We start from the raw sequence: 18,537 nt of genomic DNA, 5'->3' as shown, positions 1-18,537 counted from the left end.
ACAGCCTGAGTGAGACATCTTAATTGATTCCATTTTTCGTGATGACATCTTCCACTTCCGGGTCATGTCCCATAATCTTTTGAATGTGCTTGACGATTAGAATCATTACATTCGTGAAAAAGTGGTTATTCAAGATATATATAAAATTATATTTGTGAATTAATTTACTTCTGTCTGGGGCCTTTTATTGCGTTTTTGGCTTGATGACCATTGCGCTACATTTTTGCCTATTATTCATATTCTTTTTAAATTGACACAAACAATTCAATGAATAAAACGACTTTCTGAACAATCGATGACCATTACAGTATGGGCTCCCGAGTGGTGCAGCGGTCTAAGGCACTGCATGTCAGTGCAAGAGGCGTCACTACTATGGTTCGAATCCAGGCTGTATCACATCCGCGTCGCTCTCCATCCAACCCGACAGAGCCTGAGCAGATCTGCAGAGACTAATGGGAGAAACTCCCCAAACTCGTGATTTGGAGTCCCATAGGGCAGCGCACATTTGACTGGGTAGGGTGTCAATTGTAAATAAGAGTTTAATGTCAACTGACTTGGCTAGTTAAAGAAAGGTTAAATAAGTAAATAACATTAAAAAATGGGACGTTCTAAGGATCCCGTTTAGACGCTTTAAATAACTAACAAGGCCACTTCCTGCAAAATGACGAAACATTCATTGACGCATGCGCGCATAACATGTGACATTTTCCACCAAAGAAGTAGATGTATTTCACGTTTATTTCTGGGACAAGGAGAAATGCAGAGTTGAAACGTGCGTTTTGAACCACACCTTCGGTTGTAATAGAAAGTTCCAGAAACAGTGGACGGCATATACAAAATAACAGTTCATTTGTTATCGACAACTCTCGTGAAGTGAAATAATGTCCGTCATCGCAGAGGAAAATGTCCGTGGCGGTAGTGTTTTCAAGGAGATCAATGCTGATGATGAAGACAGTCAACCCACCGAAATCGAGAGTCTGTGCATGAATTGTTACCAAAATGTAAGTAGCTAGCTAGGTAACGTTAACGAGCTAGCCAACACACAGACCAGTTAAGTAAACATTGAATTGTCTAATTCTGTATGATTGACTGTCATCCAACATGTTTTCTCTCACTCTTTGTAGGGAATGACACGTATTCTTCTTACGAAGATTCCTTTCTTCAAAGAAATTATCGTCAGTTCTTTCACCTGCCCCAACTGCAGTTGGTCAAACACTGAAATCCAATCAGCTGGTCGCATACAGGATCAAGGCATCACCTACACACTCAATGTCAAGTCAAAACAGGTAGCCTATCTAACTAGGGAGGGGAAATTAACGAACTGCTACACGGTCACTCACTATATATATATATGGAAGTAGCTAGCAGATTGTAATGGGCTATTGTGATGCTCCATTTTAGCCGTTACATGATCGGTACTGTTTGGCGTAGAACAGAATTTGACTATCTTGTAACAGCTAATGGAGCATTACATTAGCCCGTTACAATCAACTAGTTACGTATGGAAACTCTTTCTAGGGACAGTAAAATTTTGCATTAAAACATTTATTTTTTATTTTTTAATGGTTAAACTAGTGAAATATACAATGCCTTCAAAGTATTCATACCCCTTGGCTTATTCCACATTTTGTTGTTACAACCTGAATTCAAAATTGATTCAATAATTTCTCAGCCATTTACACGCAATACCCCATAATGACACATTTTTGGAAATACATTAGAAATATCTAATTTGCGTAACTATTCACAGCCCTGAGTCAATATCACCGTTGGCAGCGCAAACGGCTGTCTTTCTGGGTCTCTAAGAGCTTTCCACACCTGAGTTGTGCAACATTTGGCCGTTTCTTCATTTCAAAATTGAAGCTCTATCAAATTGCTTGTTGATCATTGTTAGACAACCATTTAAGTCTTGCCATAGATTTTCAAGCAGATTTAAGTCAAAACTGGGCCACTCAGGAACAATCAATGTTGTCTTGGTAAACAACTCCAGTGTAGATTTGGCCTTGTTTTAGGTTATTGTCCTTCTGAAAGGTGAATTCATCTAGAGTCTGTGGAAAGCAAACTGAACAAGGTTTTCCTCTAGGAATATGACTATGCTTAGCTCCATTCGGTTTATTTTTATCCTGGAAAAACTCCCCAGTCATTAACGATTACATGCGTACCCTTAACATGATGCAGCCACCACTATGCTTGAAAATATGGAGAGTGGTACTCAGTAATGTGTTTTGGATTCTGTCCAAATATAACACTTTTTATTCAGGACAAAAAGTGAATTGCTTTGACACATTTTTGGCAATACTACTTTAGTTCTGTGTTGCAAACAGGATGCATGTTTTTGAATATTTGTATTCTGTACCGGATTGCTTATTTTCACTTGTCAAGAGGAAACAGCGACAGCATCGTTTAAGTTGTTTTAGGAATAAAAATGGAATGTTTAAAAGTAGTTTTCTAATTAATCAGCGAAAATCTGCTGATTGAGTCTAAAAAAATGTGCTGGGATTTATTTATCATTTAAAACAACTTTGTCCTGTGTAATCTAGCTAGGATGCAGTTCCTTTCCCAGGCATATGCTTAACCACTGACACGTGGTAGGCTTTAAGATGTAGCTTGCCTAAAATCAGCCTGTGATACCAATTCTTGATATACAGTCTGAAACAAAACTTGGTAAGTTTCCTTACAAGCCAGAATGTTTAGAATTACACTAATTTACTCTACTGGTTGTCTGTGAGGTTGGTCCTTCAGTAAGTAGAAATAATTTGAGACAATATCTATAGGAAAGTATTATTACCCAACATTTTAGAGCACTGGTACTGCTGTTGAAATTTCAATCACTTGGCACTTGTGCAAAACCATAAACACATAAACGCAAGATTTCTGTTAGTATGTGTGCATGTACTTGCGTCTTGTGTATATGCTTTTGGTAACGAGCAAAGAAATCCAATCCGCAGAGTAAATTCAAATAATTTTATTTGACATTCTTACCAACGAGATGTTTTTTTTTTCTATGTATATGTGCGTGGCTAGCAACAATTGGGAATATTAGCTAGCCTGATTGCCTGTCTGTGCTAGCTGTCATGTCACTCATTGTCATGCCAAACATTAATGGAGTTGGCATTGGCAAGAGGAGAAACATAGCTGCGACTAGGCTAGCTCAAGATGAGCTGTTAAGGACTGTGGGCTAGCCTATTCCTTTACTGTCCAAGATCAAATGTTTGTCAAATGCATCAAATACAACAGGTGTAGGTAGCCCATACAGTGAAATACTTACAAGCTATTTCCCAATGTTGTAGAGTTAAATAATAATAAGAAAAACATGAGAAATAAACCATTATGTTCAGAGGTAAACTGGCTCTGGCAGCCGACACAGCCTGATACTCAATCTAACCTCAAATAGACGGCAGGGTAGCCTAGTGGTTAGAGTGTTGGACTAGTAACCGGAAGGTTGCAAGTTCAAACCCCCGAGCTGACAAGGTACAAATGTGTCGTTCTGCCCCTGAACAGGCAGTTAACCCACTGTTCCTAGGCCGTCATTGAAAATAAGATTTTTTTCATAACTGACTTGCCTGGTTAAATAAAGGTAAAATATTTTTTTTACATAACAATGGCTAACTCTTAACCTTGGTTAACTTCTCTGGGATATGTGGGACGGTAGCGTCCCACCTCACAAACAGCCAGTGAAATTGCAGGGCGCCCAATTCAAAACACCAGAAATCCCATAATTATAATTCCTCAAACACAAGTATTTTACACCATTTAAGATAAACTTGTTATAAATCCAGCCACAGTGTCCGATTTCAATATTGCTTTACTACGAAAGCACACCAAACGATTGTTAGGTTTCCAGCCAAAGAGGAGTCAAAAAGCAGAGAGAATGAATCACTAACCTTTGATGATCAGATGACACTCATAGGACTTCATGTTACACACCATGTATGTTTTGTTTGATAAAGTTCATATTTATATTCAAAAATCTGTTTACATTGGTGCGTTATGTTCAGTAGTTCCAAAACATCCAGTGATTTTGAGGAGCGCCACATCAATTTACAGAAATACTCATAAAACGTTGATAAAATATACAAGTGTTATGGATGGAATTTTAGATCCATTTCTCCATAATGCAACTGCTGTGTCAGATTTTCCAAACTTTACGGAAAAAGCACAGTGCTGAGACACAAAAACAACCGTACAGGTACCCTCCATGTTGTGGAGTCAGAAGTCAGAAATAGCAATATAAATATTCACTTTTACCTTTGATCTTCATCAGAATGCACTCCCATGAATCCCAGTTCCACAATAGTTTTTGTTTGATAAAGTCCATAATTTGTCATACCTCCTTGTTGTTCGCATATAGTTCACAAATCCAAATGCATGAGTCGCGATCAGTAGGTTCAGACAAAGTCAAAAATTTCCGTTAGTCCGTAGAAACATGTCAAACGATGTGTAGAATCGATCTTTATGTTTATAACATAAATCCTCAATAATGTTCCAACTGGAGAATTCCTTTGTCTTTAGAAATGCAATGGGGGGGGGGGGGATCACGTGACCCTTGAACGAGATGGCCGCATGAACTAAGAGCTCCGCACAAGTAGTTTCCAATTCCTAATCTTACCTCCACTCCAAGTTCAAACTCATTTAGCTTTAGTAAGAAAAAGTCATGGCGGCTACAAAAGGCGACACTACGGGTGACATTTTTACCCGGACTCGAGTATTAGCGATGGAAAAAGCCTCCAAGAAGAAGCTAGCTTCAGAAAAAACTGGCGCCATTAGCCAGGAGCAAGAGAACCTGCTCCCCCCCCCCCCCCCCCCCCCGAGGCACAACGAATGCCAACCTCGCACTCTGTCGAAGACATCCTTTCTGAGTTGAGATCCCAACGTACAGAACTAAACACCAAATTAGATGCCATTAACTCTCAGCTCAGTGTGATAGGGGGCAAGGTGACAATCCTGGAAAACACTGCCTGACAACAACAAGATGTCCAGGCGCCCCGTGTTTATGGTTGAGGCAGAGGGGCGAATCCTATCCATGGAAAACTTATTGACAGATGCCATGGAAACAATAGCATATGCTAAAAAGAAAATCGAGCATCTGGAAGAGAAAACAAAGGACCTGGAAAACAGGGGGCGAAGGAATAATTGTGTTCTATTCAATCTGGCCGAAAAAGAAGCGGGATACATGCCACTGATCCACTACCTGCAAGACAAACTTCCCGAGTGGCTCCACCTGTCCACTGACAGGCCCATAGAACTCGAGAGAGCTCACCGAGCACTGAGGCCCCCACCATCAGCCAGACAACCACCGCGCCCAATCACCATACGTTTCCTGAGATTCACTGACAAGGAACGAGTCCTACAGGTGGCGAAAAACAACACCATCACAGTGGGAAATGCCAAACTCTCTTTACACCAGGACCTGTCAGCTGGAATACGCCGAAAGCGTCGAGAGTTTGACGAAGTGAAGAAATACTCAATTGACCGAGGCATCTTCAGGGGATTCAAATACCCAAACGAGCTCAGGATTCTTCACCAAGGAGCCTTGCGACACTTCAAAACTCCCGAAGAGGCAAAACGTTTTTTGTAAGACAATCCTGGTCAATGAGAAACAGACCAATGACTAAATGCGAATAATGCCATTACTAAAGGAGGTAAGACAACATATAGCCGATATCCAGAGACCCACCCCCTAAATGTCATTATAGCCATCCAATTTATATTTATTTTCCTTTAACTGAGAGGGATGGGCTGTATAGCCTAACCTAGGTCTACTAATGTTTCAGCCTACTTTTATTTCCCTGTGTTTTGTTGTTGCTATTGTTGCTACTTGGGGGTACCCTATGTCTCTTGGGGAAGGTATATGTATGCTGGGCTATTGATTTTATTTTTCTCCCCTCTTTTACTGTGGTCAGGACGATGGCAACTGTGTCATTTACTCAATGCGGGGTGGAGAGGATGAGACATTTCGTTGGTGGGGAGAGGGAGACGTTGTGCGTTGCTAACTGTTCCCAGTTTTTGTTCTATTCGGAACACAGAATTGAGACTGAGCGGGGAGGGGGGGGTAATAGATCCAACGGGATGTGTCGAGTTGTTTGGGAACTCGGCTGGGGTGTTCAGAGATTATTATTTTATGTACACCATTTATTTTCTTTTTATGTGAACGCAGCTGTAACTACTATCCACTTTTACCCAGCGATGACTTGCACTAAAGTTCGATTACTGTTCGATGACTAGTACCTTAAATCTATTGACATGGAACTGCCATGGTCTAGGGCATGCAATAAAACGGAAAAAGATACTATGTGCTCTAAGAAAGGAAAAAGCAGACATCGCGCTATTACAAGAGACACACCTCTGATGCTGAACATGCTAAACTCTGTAGAGCTTGGGTGGGACAGGTGTATTTCTCATCTTTCAAATCAAACAGTAGAGGCACAGCCATACTTATCCATAAATGTTCCATTCATAATTGACAAAAACATATCTGATCCGGAGGGGAGATTTATTTTGATAACTGGGTCACTATATGGTCAACCAATTACTATATTAAACATATACGCCCCTAACACAGATACTCCTGCCTTAATGTAAAAAATTATAACCCTGTTCAATGAGCATTGTCTCCTTTGGCGTGGTGGCCGGAGACTTCAATTGTACCCTTAACCCAACCCTAGACAAATCATCTCAAGTGCCCACCACAAATCCTAGATCTGCAAAGATGTTGAACTCTCCTACTAAAGAGATGGGACTGCTAGATATCTGGAGAGAGACTAATAGCTCATCTATGGACTATACATACTACTCTAATGTCCATAACACCTACTCCCGTATAGATTACATTTTTATCCCAAAGAGTTTCATAAATTCAGCTACATGTACAATCGGACCCATAGCACTTTCAGATCACGCCTTTATCCACCTCCGCTTTGAATTCTGCAAAAAAACATCCTGAGGTCAAAGAGCTGGAAATTCAACACCTCCATGCTATCAAATGAAGTGTTCCATACATTGGTAACTACATGGATAGACAACTACACACAAGACAACAAAGATTCTCCTGTTTCTCTGGCCACAATGTGGGATGCTGCTAAAGCCACACTGAGGTCATCTAATCGCATATGCTTCCTCTAAGAAAAAAGCAATGGAAGCACACAGGCTAGATCTTGAGAGGGAGCTGGAATGCTGTGAAAGAATACATAAACAATCCCCAGACAGCACCTCATGGAGTCATCTTAAAGCAGCCAAAGCCAAACTGAATTTGGACTACACTCAGAGATTATAAAAAGGGTTTCTTTACTAAACAGAAATACCATGAGTATAGCAATAGGCCCAGTAGATTGCTTGCTTACCAATTAAAAAAGGAGCAGTCAGAGCGTACAATCATGGCTATCCGAACAGCAGAGGACGAGGTCACATACGACCCAAAAAAAGATCAATTTAACTTTTCATGATTTTTACTGCAAACTATACACATCTGAGAGAAAACACACGGAGGCAGAACTCCACTCTTTCCTAGAGGGAATCTCACTACCTAAACTATCAGAGACCGACCAATAAGATCTCAACTCCCCCTTCACTCCTGAGGAGATCCTGGAGGCAATTATCTCCATGCCATCTAATAAGTCCCCAGGCCCAGATGGATTCCCCAGAGAGTTTTACAAAGCTTTTTGGCCCCAGCTCCGCCCTATCTTCATGCCAATGCTGAAGGATTTTTGCAAAAATGGAGTTCTCCCAGACTCAATGCACACAGCCCGCATTAGTGTTGCTAAAAAAAGGACAAGGACCTCCTATCCTGCTCGTCCTTCCGGCCCATAAGCTTGTTGGATTTCGACTATAAAATAATTACCAAATTGCTTGCCAAAAGACTAAACACTCTTCTTCCCAAAATAATAAAAGCGGACCAAACTGGATTTATTAGACAGATACTCTTCTGATAACATTATTCTTTTTGATATTATTGATCAAGTCAACGCACAGAAGACCCCTGTCCTGCTGGCTTCACTGGATGCTGAGAAGGCGTTTGACAAGGTGGAGTGGAGCTTTCTGTTTTCAGTCTTCGAAAAGTTCAATATGGGCCCAAATTTTATTAAATGGATCAAATCACTATACTCTCCAAATGCCATGGTGACTACTAATGGACTGAACTCTGACAGATTCCCTCTGGAACGGGGCACAAGACAAGGGTGCTCGCTGTCCCCCCTGCTCTACTTGTTGGGGGCGGAGCAATCCAAGTATTATGGGTGTTTCTGCAGGCGGCCTGCAGCACAAGATTTCGCTTTACGCGGATGATGTCTTGCTCTACATATCCAACCCTGAGAAATCCCTCCCTCATTTTAGACAGAATTGCTCAGTATGGCAAGTTTTCAGGTTATAAGATAAATTTTAACAAATCCACTGTCTGCCCTCTCAATATTAAACTCACCAGCTCTGAAGACACTATGTCATTTCCAATGGAAAACACAGGGGTTTCAATACCTCAGGCTCTTCATAACACCAGATCTGAATAGCCTTTTTAAGCAAAATTATCATCCACTCCTGGATCGAATCAAGAACCATCTCCAAACCTGGATCTCCCTCCCAATTAGCTTAGTAGGAAGAAGTAATTTAATCCGTATGAACGTCCTCCCTAGACTGAACTACTTATTTCAGATGCTCCCATGCTATCTCCCAGTTTCCTTCTTCAAAACAACTAACCAAAGCATCACCAAATTTATATGGGGCAATAAAAAACCTAGGATCAAGTTTTCCACTCTATCGAAACCTGAATCAAAGGGTGGTCTTGCCCTTCCCTCCAATTGTACTACTGGTCTGCCCAAATCCGCAACATGCTAACATGGATCACAAATCGACAAGAGTCAACGTGGATTCAGATAGAAGCCCAATCCTGTGGTTCATTGCCCTTAAGCTCAATTATATTCATTAATAACTTTAGTGAAGTGGGCAACATAGCCAAAACCTTTGTGATACACAGCACCCTACTAGCGTGGAGGGACTGTAAGAAATACCTGTGCATTTCCTCCCAAATATGTTCTCACTCGCCTATAGTAGGCAACCCAGACTTGCCAAAAGCCCTGAGGGATGCCAACTTTAATCTTTGGCATACTCTAGGAATCAGGACCTTTCAGACCTATTTCATCAGAAAACCACTACACTGAAATCCTTTCAAGAGCTCTGCAGTGAATTCGATGTGCCAAGATCCATAAAAAAAAAAAATCTTCAAATTAGACATGTCATTTCCTCAGGGCTCCGGGCAGCCGACCGGAAATGGAGGAAAACTCGCCTCCCTGCGGACATGGCATCCTTTCACTCCCTCCTCTCTACATTTTCCTCTTCTGTCTCTGCTGCTAAAGCCACTTTCTGCCACTCTAAATTCCAAGCATCTGCCTCTAACCCTAGGAAGCTCTTTGCCACCTTCTCCTCCCCCCCCCCCCTCTCTGCAGATGACTTCGTCAACCATTTTGAAAAGAAGGTCGATGACATCCGATCCTCGTTTGCTAAGTCAAACGACACCGCTGGTTCTGCTCACACTGCCCTACCCTGTGCTCTGACCTCTTTCTCCCCTCTCTCTCCAGATGAAATCTCGCGTCTTGTGACGGCCGGCCGCCCAACAACCTGCCCGCTTGACCCTATCCCCTCCTCTCTTCTCCAGACCATTTCCGGAGACCTTCTCCCTTACCTCACCTCGCTCATCAACTCATCCCTGACCGCTGGCTATGTCCCTTCCGTATTCAAGAGAGCGAGAGTTGCACCCCTTCTGAAAAAACCTACACTCGATCCCTCCGATGTCAACAACTACAGACCAGTATCCCTTTCTTTTCTCTCCAAAACTCTTGAACGTGCCGTCCTTGGCCAGCTCTCCCGCTATCTCTCTCAGGATGACCTTCTTGATCCAAATCAGTCAGGTTTCAAGACTAGTCATTCAACTGAGACTGCTCTTCTCTGTATCACGGAGGCGCTCCTCACTGCTAAAGCTAACTCTCTCTCCTCTGCTCTCATCCTTCTAGACCTATCGGCTGCCTTCGATACTGTGAACCATCAGATCCTCCTCTCCACCCTCTCCGAGTTGGGCATCTCTGGCGCGGCCCACGCTTGGATTGCGTCCTACCTGACAGGTCGCTCCTACCAGGTGGCGTGGAGAGAATCTGTCTCCTCACCACACGCTCTCACCACTGGTGTCCCCCAGGGCTCTGTTCTAGGCCCTCTCCTATTCTCGCTATACACCAAGTCACTTGGCTCTGTCATAACCTCACATGGTCTCTCCTATCATTGCTATGCAGACGACACACAATTAATCTTCTCCTTTCCCCCTTCTGATGACCAGGTGGCGAATCGCATCTCTGCATGTCTGGCAGACATGTCAGTGTGGATGACGGATCACCACCTCAAGCTGAACCTCGGCAAGACGGAGCTGCTCTTCCTCCCGGGGAAGGACTGCCCGTTCCATGATCTCGCCATCACGGTTGACAACTCCATTGTGTCCTCCTCCCAGAGCGCTAAGAACCTTGGCGTGATCCTGGACAACACCCTGTCGTTCTCAACTAACATCAAGGCGGTGGCCCGTTCCTGTAGGTTCATGCTCTACAACATCCGCAGAGTACGACCCTGCCTCATACAGGAAGCGGCGCAGGTCCTAATCCAGGCACTTGTCATCTCCCGTCTGGATTACTGCAACTCGCTGTTGGCTGGGCTCCCTGCCTGTGCCATTAAACCCCTTCAACTCATCCAGAACGCCGCAGCCCATCTGGTGTTCAACCTTCCCAAGTTCTCTCACGTCACCCCGCTCCTCCGTTCTCTCCACTGGCTTCCAGTTGAAGCTCGCATCCGCTACAAGACCATGGTGCTTGCCTACGGAGCTGTGAGGGGAACGGCACCTCAGTACCTCCAGGCTCTGATCAGGCCCTACACCCAAACAAGGGCACTGCGTTCATCCACCTCTGGCCTGCTCGCCTCCCTACCACTGAGGAAGTACAGCTCCCGCTCAGCCCAGTCAAAACTGTTCGCTGCTCTGGCCCCCCAATGGTGGAACAAACTCCCTCACGACGCCAGGACAGCGGACAGACACCTGAAACCCCACCTCTTTAAGGAATACCTAGGATAGGATAAAGTAATCCTTCTCACCCCTTCCCCCCCTCCCTTAAAAGATTTAGATGCACTATTATAAAGTGGCTGTTCCACTGGATGTCATAAGGTGAATGCACCAATTTGTAAGTCGCTCTGGATAAGAGCGTCTGCTAAATGACTTAAATGTAATGTAAATGTAATTTACCTCCAAGAGGAGGTTTAGAACTCAGTTGAATGAAGTTGAAACCCTTCTTGTCACAGCACAATCCATTAAAGGCAAAATATCTTATATCTATAGACTCCTTTCTGATAAAGGAGGCTCCTCCTTTACTCATTTGAAAATAATCTGGGAAAAGGACCTTGGTCTGACTATCAGTGATGAGTTATGGGCGGAGGTTTGCGACAGGGTATACTGCTCCTCTACCAATGTAAAAATGAAAGAATCCAATTACAACTTTTTTTTACAAATGTTATTATACTCCTTTGAGACTCTATAGAATGAAAACATATGTCTCCTAACTGTAAAAGATGTACCTCTGAAAGTGGAACCTATATGTACGTATTTTGGGGCTGTAGAGAGATTGCCAGATTCTGGCAATCTATACATACTGCTGCACAGAAAATACTAGAGGTACAGTTTGATATGACCCCTTGTATCTATTTTCTTAATGCCCAGCAGGACTTTGTTCTTGATCCTGACTGAGGAAAATTTGCTTATGACTATTACATACTTTGCTAAGAAATGTATTCTTCTATTGTGGGCCTCTAATACCTCTCCTACATTTAAAATGTGGATTGACCAGATTGTTGACTTTCTCCCTCTTGAAAAGCTCACTTATGACCTCCACAAGACACAGCCCAAGTTTGATAGACTCTGGTCTCCACAACTCAACTATATTTAAAACTGGACAGAGTGAACGGGGTGACTAGGGAAATGCGCAGATACATGTTGTGTAAGGTACTGTAAAACCTAAAAACAAATTATTTGCTCGTCGTCTCAGCGAATGCTAGAAATAGCTGATAAGAACCTTGATAGTGCTGCTGCAAATGTTATGTTTTTTTAAAGTTTTTATTTTGTTTTTGTGTGTGTGTGTGTGTGTGTGTGTGTGTGTATATATATATTACACCAAGGATAATAAATAGTCAAATAAAAACACTTTTTCTTAATCTTTTATTTGAATTTTTTTCAAATGTACTGTTATATTTGGACTTTTTTTTAAAAGTCTGTCACATCTGAATGTTTTGTTGGTTGAAAAACAAATGAACTTAATAAAACTTTAAATTGAAAAAAAAGAAATGCAATGGAATGCAGCTACCTCTCATAGGAGCGCGCGTGATCAGCTCATGCCAGACACCTGGTTGAAACGGCTCTCATTCTCTCTCCCTTCAAACAAGGTTCTAAAGACTTGACATCTAGTGGAAGCCTTAGGAAGTGCAATATGACCCCATAGACACTGTATATTCGATTGGCAATGACTTAACTACAAACCTCAGATTTCCCACTTCCTGGTTGGATTTTTTTTCTCAGGTTTTTGCCTGCCATATGAGTTCTGTTATACTCAGACATCATTCAAACAGTTTTAGAAACGTCAAAGTGTTTTCTATCCAAATTTACTAATTATATGCATATTCTAGCTTTTAGGCCTGATTAGCAGGCAGTTTACTCTGGGCATCTTTTTATCCAAGCTACTCAATACTGCCCCCCCAGTCCCAAAGAAGTAAACCCCTTCCACTGTTAACACCTCGCAATGCAACTATGGTGATAATGCAGAGGTGGTTGATTCTGTTCATCACAAGTATTGTCACTCTGACACACACAATTCCTCCAAAAATAACACTAGAGCCAACATTAACATTAACAATGTTAAAACAAACAATGGAAAAACCGTTCAACAGTGGCTGTGTGGGTTTTCTGTAAAACAAAGAAAAGGTTTAGATTAATTTGACTTCTTTGTTTTTCGACAATTATTTATTGATGATAGGAAGCCTTTGGAATGTTACTTTCATATCTAAAACTATCACAAGTGAGAATGAACGTTTAGACAGATTGTCGGGACTGTTGTACATATTATTTGTGCCGTCGTCCAATGTTTCCCATGAGAACCCAAGAGGGTTCACTTAGGACCAGGCTAGATGCAGCACACTTGATTTTATATAGATTCATACTGTTTTCTTAGTTGGCTAACTTTATTTGATCTTTTATTGTATATTTAGTCTGTTTTGTTATCGTGTTTTGTAGGATATGAATCGAGAAGTTGTCAAAGCAGACAGTGCAACCACCAGAATCCCTGAACTGGATTTTGAAATACCCCCATACACACAAAAGGGCTGTAAGTACTCCCTCAACTTTTTGTTGATTTGGTTAACAATTTTCACTTTTCAGGCATACATACGTACACTGTCAGGTTGCCATTGATTCCAGAAATTAGGGTCACCTGTTGTCGGCCTTAGAATTGCTAGCTTGGTCTCAGATCTAGAGGATTTCCTCGTCTCTTCATCCAATAACTGTATTTTACTGTTGAGATTCCTCTTAGCTATATTACTAGAATCAGTTATCCTTTTTGTTTATACAGTAGGAATGTATCAATTCACCAATATGTATTGGTCCGCTGTTCAAATGTTTTAGATATGAGTGCGTCAGTCTGGGCATCCAAAACGATCCAATTGTAGCATGCATCGGTCAAAGTGTGTTCAAAATCTGATTCACTAAAACAATTGGCTCCAATTACTTTCTACCTTCCGAAAATACCTAATTTTGTGACAACTGCATCCTCTCCTTCAGTGTGGAACTAAGCATGAAATCGTGTTGATAGTCATTGATCTCCAAGTAATTTTGCATGCATAACAACCCCAGGCAATATCAGTAGCCGAGTCAAACTGCGCAGCTTTGTGTGCTGACCAACGAAGGGTAGGTTTTATTCTGATCTGGCACATCTGTGCATCACCTTCACCATTCAAATATATGTTAAATGGCTTGTGCTTAATTAGTTGAGTGACAGCCAATGACATTTGCTATGTCATTTTTTAAATCAAATGTACTGTTAAATTGTGTTTTACCGAAATAAAAGTAGCCTATGCTACCCCTGGAGAGACAACTCATCTGGCTATACTGTAGCCTACATTCTGATCGGGGCTTACATTGTATTTTATTTTGATTGTTCCGGTTCACCATAAGCAATAGTTTTGGTGGTTTTGCTTGAAACAATCAGTATATATGGTCATTTTTATGTAAGCAATTTCATGAGGACAGCAAGTGTGCGCAACTTTTGTTACCGGCATTCAATGTTTTTTTCGGCACTGAGCAAATTTCAGGTCAGTTGCGCACACTTCAATGTTGTCGAAATTCTACTGTGAACACTGAGGCTGTACCCCGTTTAAGATCGTTATAACAGTCGCCAATTGATCAGTGGCCTACCATTTAATTCTTTTAAAAAAATGAAAGGACAAAATGCATCCCATCAAATTTGAACATAGAACTGCTATCATTCAGCCAATGTGTGGTGTTCAATGTAGACCTACATTCATAAGAATTCCAAAAAACCTGTAGGGATTGACATTAACCTGTTTTTCCACTGGTCATTCAGACAAGGTGACTGAAAATGTGGTGGTTGATGCAAGAAACCTTTTTACATTATTTTCATACCATTTATTATTAAGAATCAGACAAATGATGCTACCACCTGCCTATTGGCTACTTGGTTTATTCAAGCCTGTCTCAAATTGTAACACTGCCCCTTTAAGACAGAAAAAGCTTTTTACCAGACTTGCTTTTCAAAGGATAGAAATGCACACGTTTTGTGCTCTTGTAGGAAGCAACCACTCAACCATTGCTGACAAGCAATTACCTATAACTGGGCTAATAGCTCACTTACTCGCAAAGAATATGAACTGTGTGCACACGTGACTACATGCAGCTCTCGCTTTGATCTTAAAACAAGCGTATCTACTCGTGACCACTTATGCTGTAAAGACAGTCCAGATCAAAGTGAATGGCACAGATCCATGTATGGCAATGGTTTATTTGCGTATAGGGATACTGCAGCTCTGATTGGTTAACTTTGTACGGCTGAAATCCCACTAACAGGATCGATATGACAGCCAGTGAAAGTGCAAGGCGCCAAATTCAAACAAATCTCATAATTAAAGTTCCTCAAACATACAAGTATTTTACACCATTTTAAAGATATACTTGTTGTTAATCCCACCAGTGTCTGATTTTTCTAAAAGGCTTTACGACGAAAGCACACCAAACGATTGTTAGGTCAGTACCTAGTCACTGAAAAACAGCCATTTTTCCAGCCAAAGAGGAGTCACAAAGCAGAGAGGGAATTAATCACTAACCTTTGATCATCATCAGATGACACTTATAGGACTTCATGTTACGCAATACATGTACAGTATATCACAAAAGTGACAACACTGAAGAAATTACACTTTGCTACAATGTAAAGTAGTGTGTACAGCTTGTATAAGTGTAAATTTGCTGTCCTCTCAAAATAACTCAACACAGCCATTAATGTCTAAACCGCTGGCAACAAAAGTGAGTTTTTATTTTATTTTTATTTCACCTTTATTTAACCAGGTAGGCTAGTTGAGAACAAGTTCTCATTTGCAACTGCGACCTGGCCAAAATAAAGCATAGCAGTGTGAACAGACAACACAGAGTTACACATGGAGTAAACAATTAACAAGTCAATAACACAGTAGAAAAAAATGGGCAGTCTATATACAATGTGTGCAAAAGGCATGAGGTAGGCGAATAATACAATTTTGCAGATTAACACTGGAGTGATAAATGATCAGATGGTCATGTACAGGTAGAGATATTGGTGTGCAAAAGAGCAGAAAAGTAAATAAATAAATAAAAGTTTGGGAATGAGGTAGGTGAAAATGGGTGGGCTATTTACCAATAGACTATGTACAGCTGCAGCGATCGGATAGCTGATGTTTGAAGTTGGTGAGGGAGAAAAGTCTCCAACTTCAGCGATTTTTGCAGTTCGTTCCAGTACACCCCTTAAGTGAAAATGACCAAATTGGGCCCAAAGTGTCAATATTGTGTGGCCACCATTTCCCAGCACTCCCTTAACCCTCTTGGGCATGGAGTTCACCAGAGCTTCACAGGTTGCCACTGGAGTCCTCTTCCACTCCTCCATGACGACATCACGGAGCTGTTGATGTTAAAGACCTTGCATTCCTTCACCTTCCATTTGAGGATGCCCCACAGATGCTCAATAGGGTTTAGGTCTGGAGACATGCTTGACCAGTCCATCACATTTACCCTCAGCTTATTTAGCAAGGCAGTGGTCGTCTTGGAGGTGTGTTTAGGGTCGTTATCATGTTGGAATACTGCCCTGCGGCCCAGTCTCCGAAGGGAGGGGTTCATGCTCTGCTTCAGTATGTCACAGTACATGTTGGCATTCATGGTTCCCTCAATGAACTGTAGCTCTCCAGTGCTGGGAGCACTGATGTAGCCCCAGACCATGACACTCCCACCACCATGCTTGACTGTAGGCAAGACACACTTGTCTTTGTACTCCTCACCTGGTTGCCGCCACACACGCTTGACACCATCTGAACCAAATACGTTTCTTGGTCTTATCAGACCACAGGACATGGTTCCAGTAATCCATGTCCGTAGTCAGCCTGCAAACAGTTTGCTGAAGACAAGCATTCTTGTGCATCATCTATAGAAGAGGCTTCCTTCTGGGACGACAGCCACGCAGACCAATTTGATGCAGTGTAAGGCGTATGGTCTGAGCACTGACAGGCTTGACCCCCCCTCACCCCTTCAACCTCTGCAGCAATGCTGGCAGCACTCATGTCTATTTCCCAAAGACAACCTCTGGATATGACGCTGAGCACGTGCACTCAACTTCTTTGGTCGACCATGGCGAGGCCTGTTCTGAGTGGAACCTGTCCAGTTAAACCGCTGTATGGTCTTGGCTACTGTGCAGCAGCTCAGTTTCAGGGTCTTGGCAATCTTCTTACAGCCCAGGCCATCTTTATGTAGAGAAACAATTATAAATTTTTTCAGATCCTCAAGAGTTCTTTGCCATGAGGTGCCATGTTGAACTTCCAGTGACCAGTCAGTATGAGGGAGTGTGAGAGCGATGACACCAAATTTAACACACCTGCTCCCCATTCACACCTGAGACCTTGTAACACTAACGAGTCACATGACACCGGGGAGGGAAAATGGACAATTATGCCCAATTTGGACATTTTCACTTAGGGGTGTACTCACTTCTGTTGCCAGTGGTTTAGACATTAATGGCAGTGTGTTGAGTTATTTTGAGGGGACAGCAAATTTACACTGTTATACAAGCTGTACATTCACTACTTTACATTGTAGCAAAGTGTCAATTCTTCAGTGTTGTCACATGAAAATATATATACTCAAATCTTTACAAAAATGTGAGGGGTGTACTCACTTTTGTGATGTACTGTATGTTTGGTTCGATGAAGTTCATATTTATATCTAAAAATCTCAGTTTACATTAGTGCGTTATGTTCAGTAATGTTTTGCTTCCAAAACATCCGGTGATTTTGCAGAGAGCCACATCAATTTACAGAAATACTCATAATAAACCTTGATAAGATACAAGTGATATACATGGAATTACAGATCCACTTCTCCTTAATGCAACCGTTGCGTCAGATTTCAAAAGAACTTTACGGGAAAAGCACACCATGCAATAATCTGAGTACGGCGCTCAGACACACAAACAAGCCATACAGGTACCCGCCATGTTGTGGATTCAAGAGAAGTCAGAAATGGCATTATACATATTCACTTACCTTTGATCATCAGAATGGAATCCCAGTTCAACAAATGTTTGTTTTGTTCGATAAAGTCCATTTATGTTCAAATAACTCCTTTTTGTTTGCGCTTTAGTTCACAAATCCAAATTCACAACGTGCAGGCCAGACGGAAAGTCAAAAGTTCCGTTGCAGTTCGTAGAAACATGTCAAATGATGTATAAATCAGTCTTTAAGATGTTTATAACATATATCTTCAATAATGTTTCAACTGGAGAATTCCTTTGTCTTTAGAAATGCAATGGAACACAGCTACCTCTCACGGGTGTGCGCCTGATTGAGCTCATGGCCTTCTGGCAGACTCCTTAGTCAAACAGCTCTTATTCTCTCCCCCTTCACAGTAGAAGCCTGAAACAAGGTTCTGTTGACAGCTAGTGGAAGCCTTAGGAAGTGCATTCGGGCCAAATTTACACTCTTGGATATAAACTACAAACCTCAGATTTCCCACTTCCTGGTTGGATTTTTTTCTCAGGTTTTTGCCTGCCATATGAGTTCTGTTATACTCAGACATCATTCAAACAGTTTTAGAAACTTCAGTTCTTTTTTTATCCAAATCTACTAATAATATGCATATCTTAGCTTCTGGGCCTGAGTAGCAGGCAGTTTACTCTGGGCACCTTATTCATCCAAGCTACTCAATACAGCCCCCCAGCCATAAGAAGTTAA

At 41.8% G+C, this 18,537-nt stretch overlaps 1 protein-coding gene across 1 annotated transcript in view; it reads left to right on the top strand.

The window, feature by feature from the left end:
- The first annotated feature begins 439 nt into the window (after window positions 1-439).
- The window catches only part of zpr1 (ZPR1 zinc finger), a 29,255-nt gene continuing 11,157 nt past the window's right edge, over window positions 440-18,537 (top strand). The window contains exons 1-3 of the mRNA XM_046305945.1: window positions 440-1,001; window positions 1,125-1,286; window positions 13,292-13,382. Of these exons, the coding sequence (XP_046161901.1) occupies window positions 882-1,001; window positions 1,125-1,286; window positions 13,292-13,382 (373 nt within the window). The 5' untranslated portion in view covers window positions 440-881. The remainder of the gene's footprint in view (window positions 1,002-1,124; window positions 1,287-13,291; window positions 13,383-18,537) is intronic.

The sequence above is a fragment of the Oncorhynchus gorbuscha genome, linkage group LG16, assembly GCF_021184085.1.
Source record: "Oncorhynchus gorbuscha isolate QuinsamMale2020 ecotype Even-year linkage group LG16, OgorEven_v1.0, whole genome shotgun sequence".
In the NCBI taxonomy this organism is placed as follows: domain Eukaryota; kingdom Metazoa; phylum Chordata; class Actinopteri; order Salmoniformes; family Salmonidae; genus Oncorhynchus; species Oncorhynchus gorbuscha.
The sequence above is the reverse complement of the archived record's forward strand: the minus strand, read 5'-3'. Positions and strand labels throughout refer to the sequence as shown.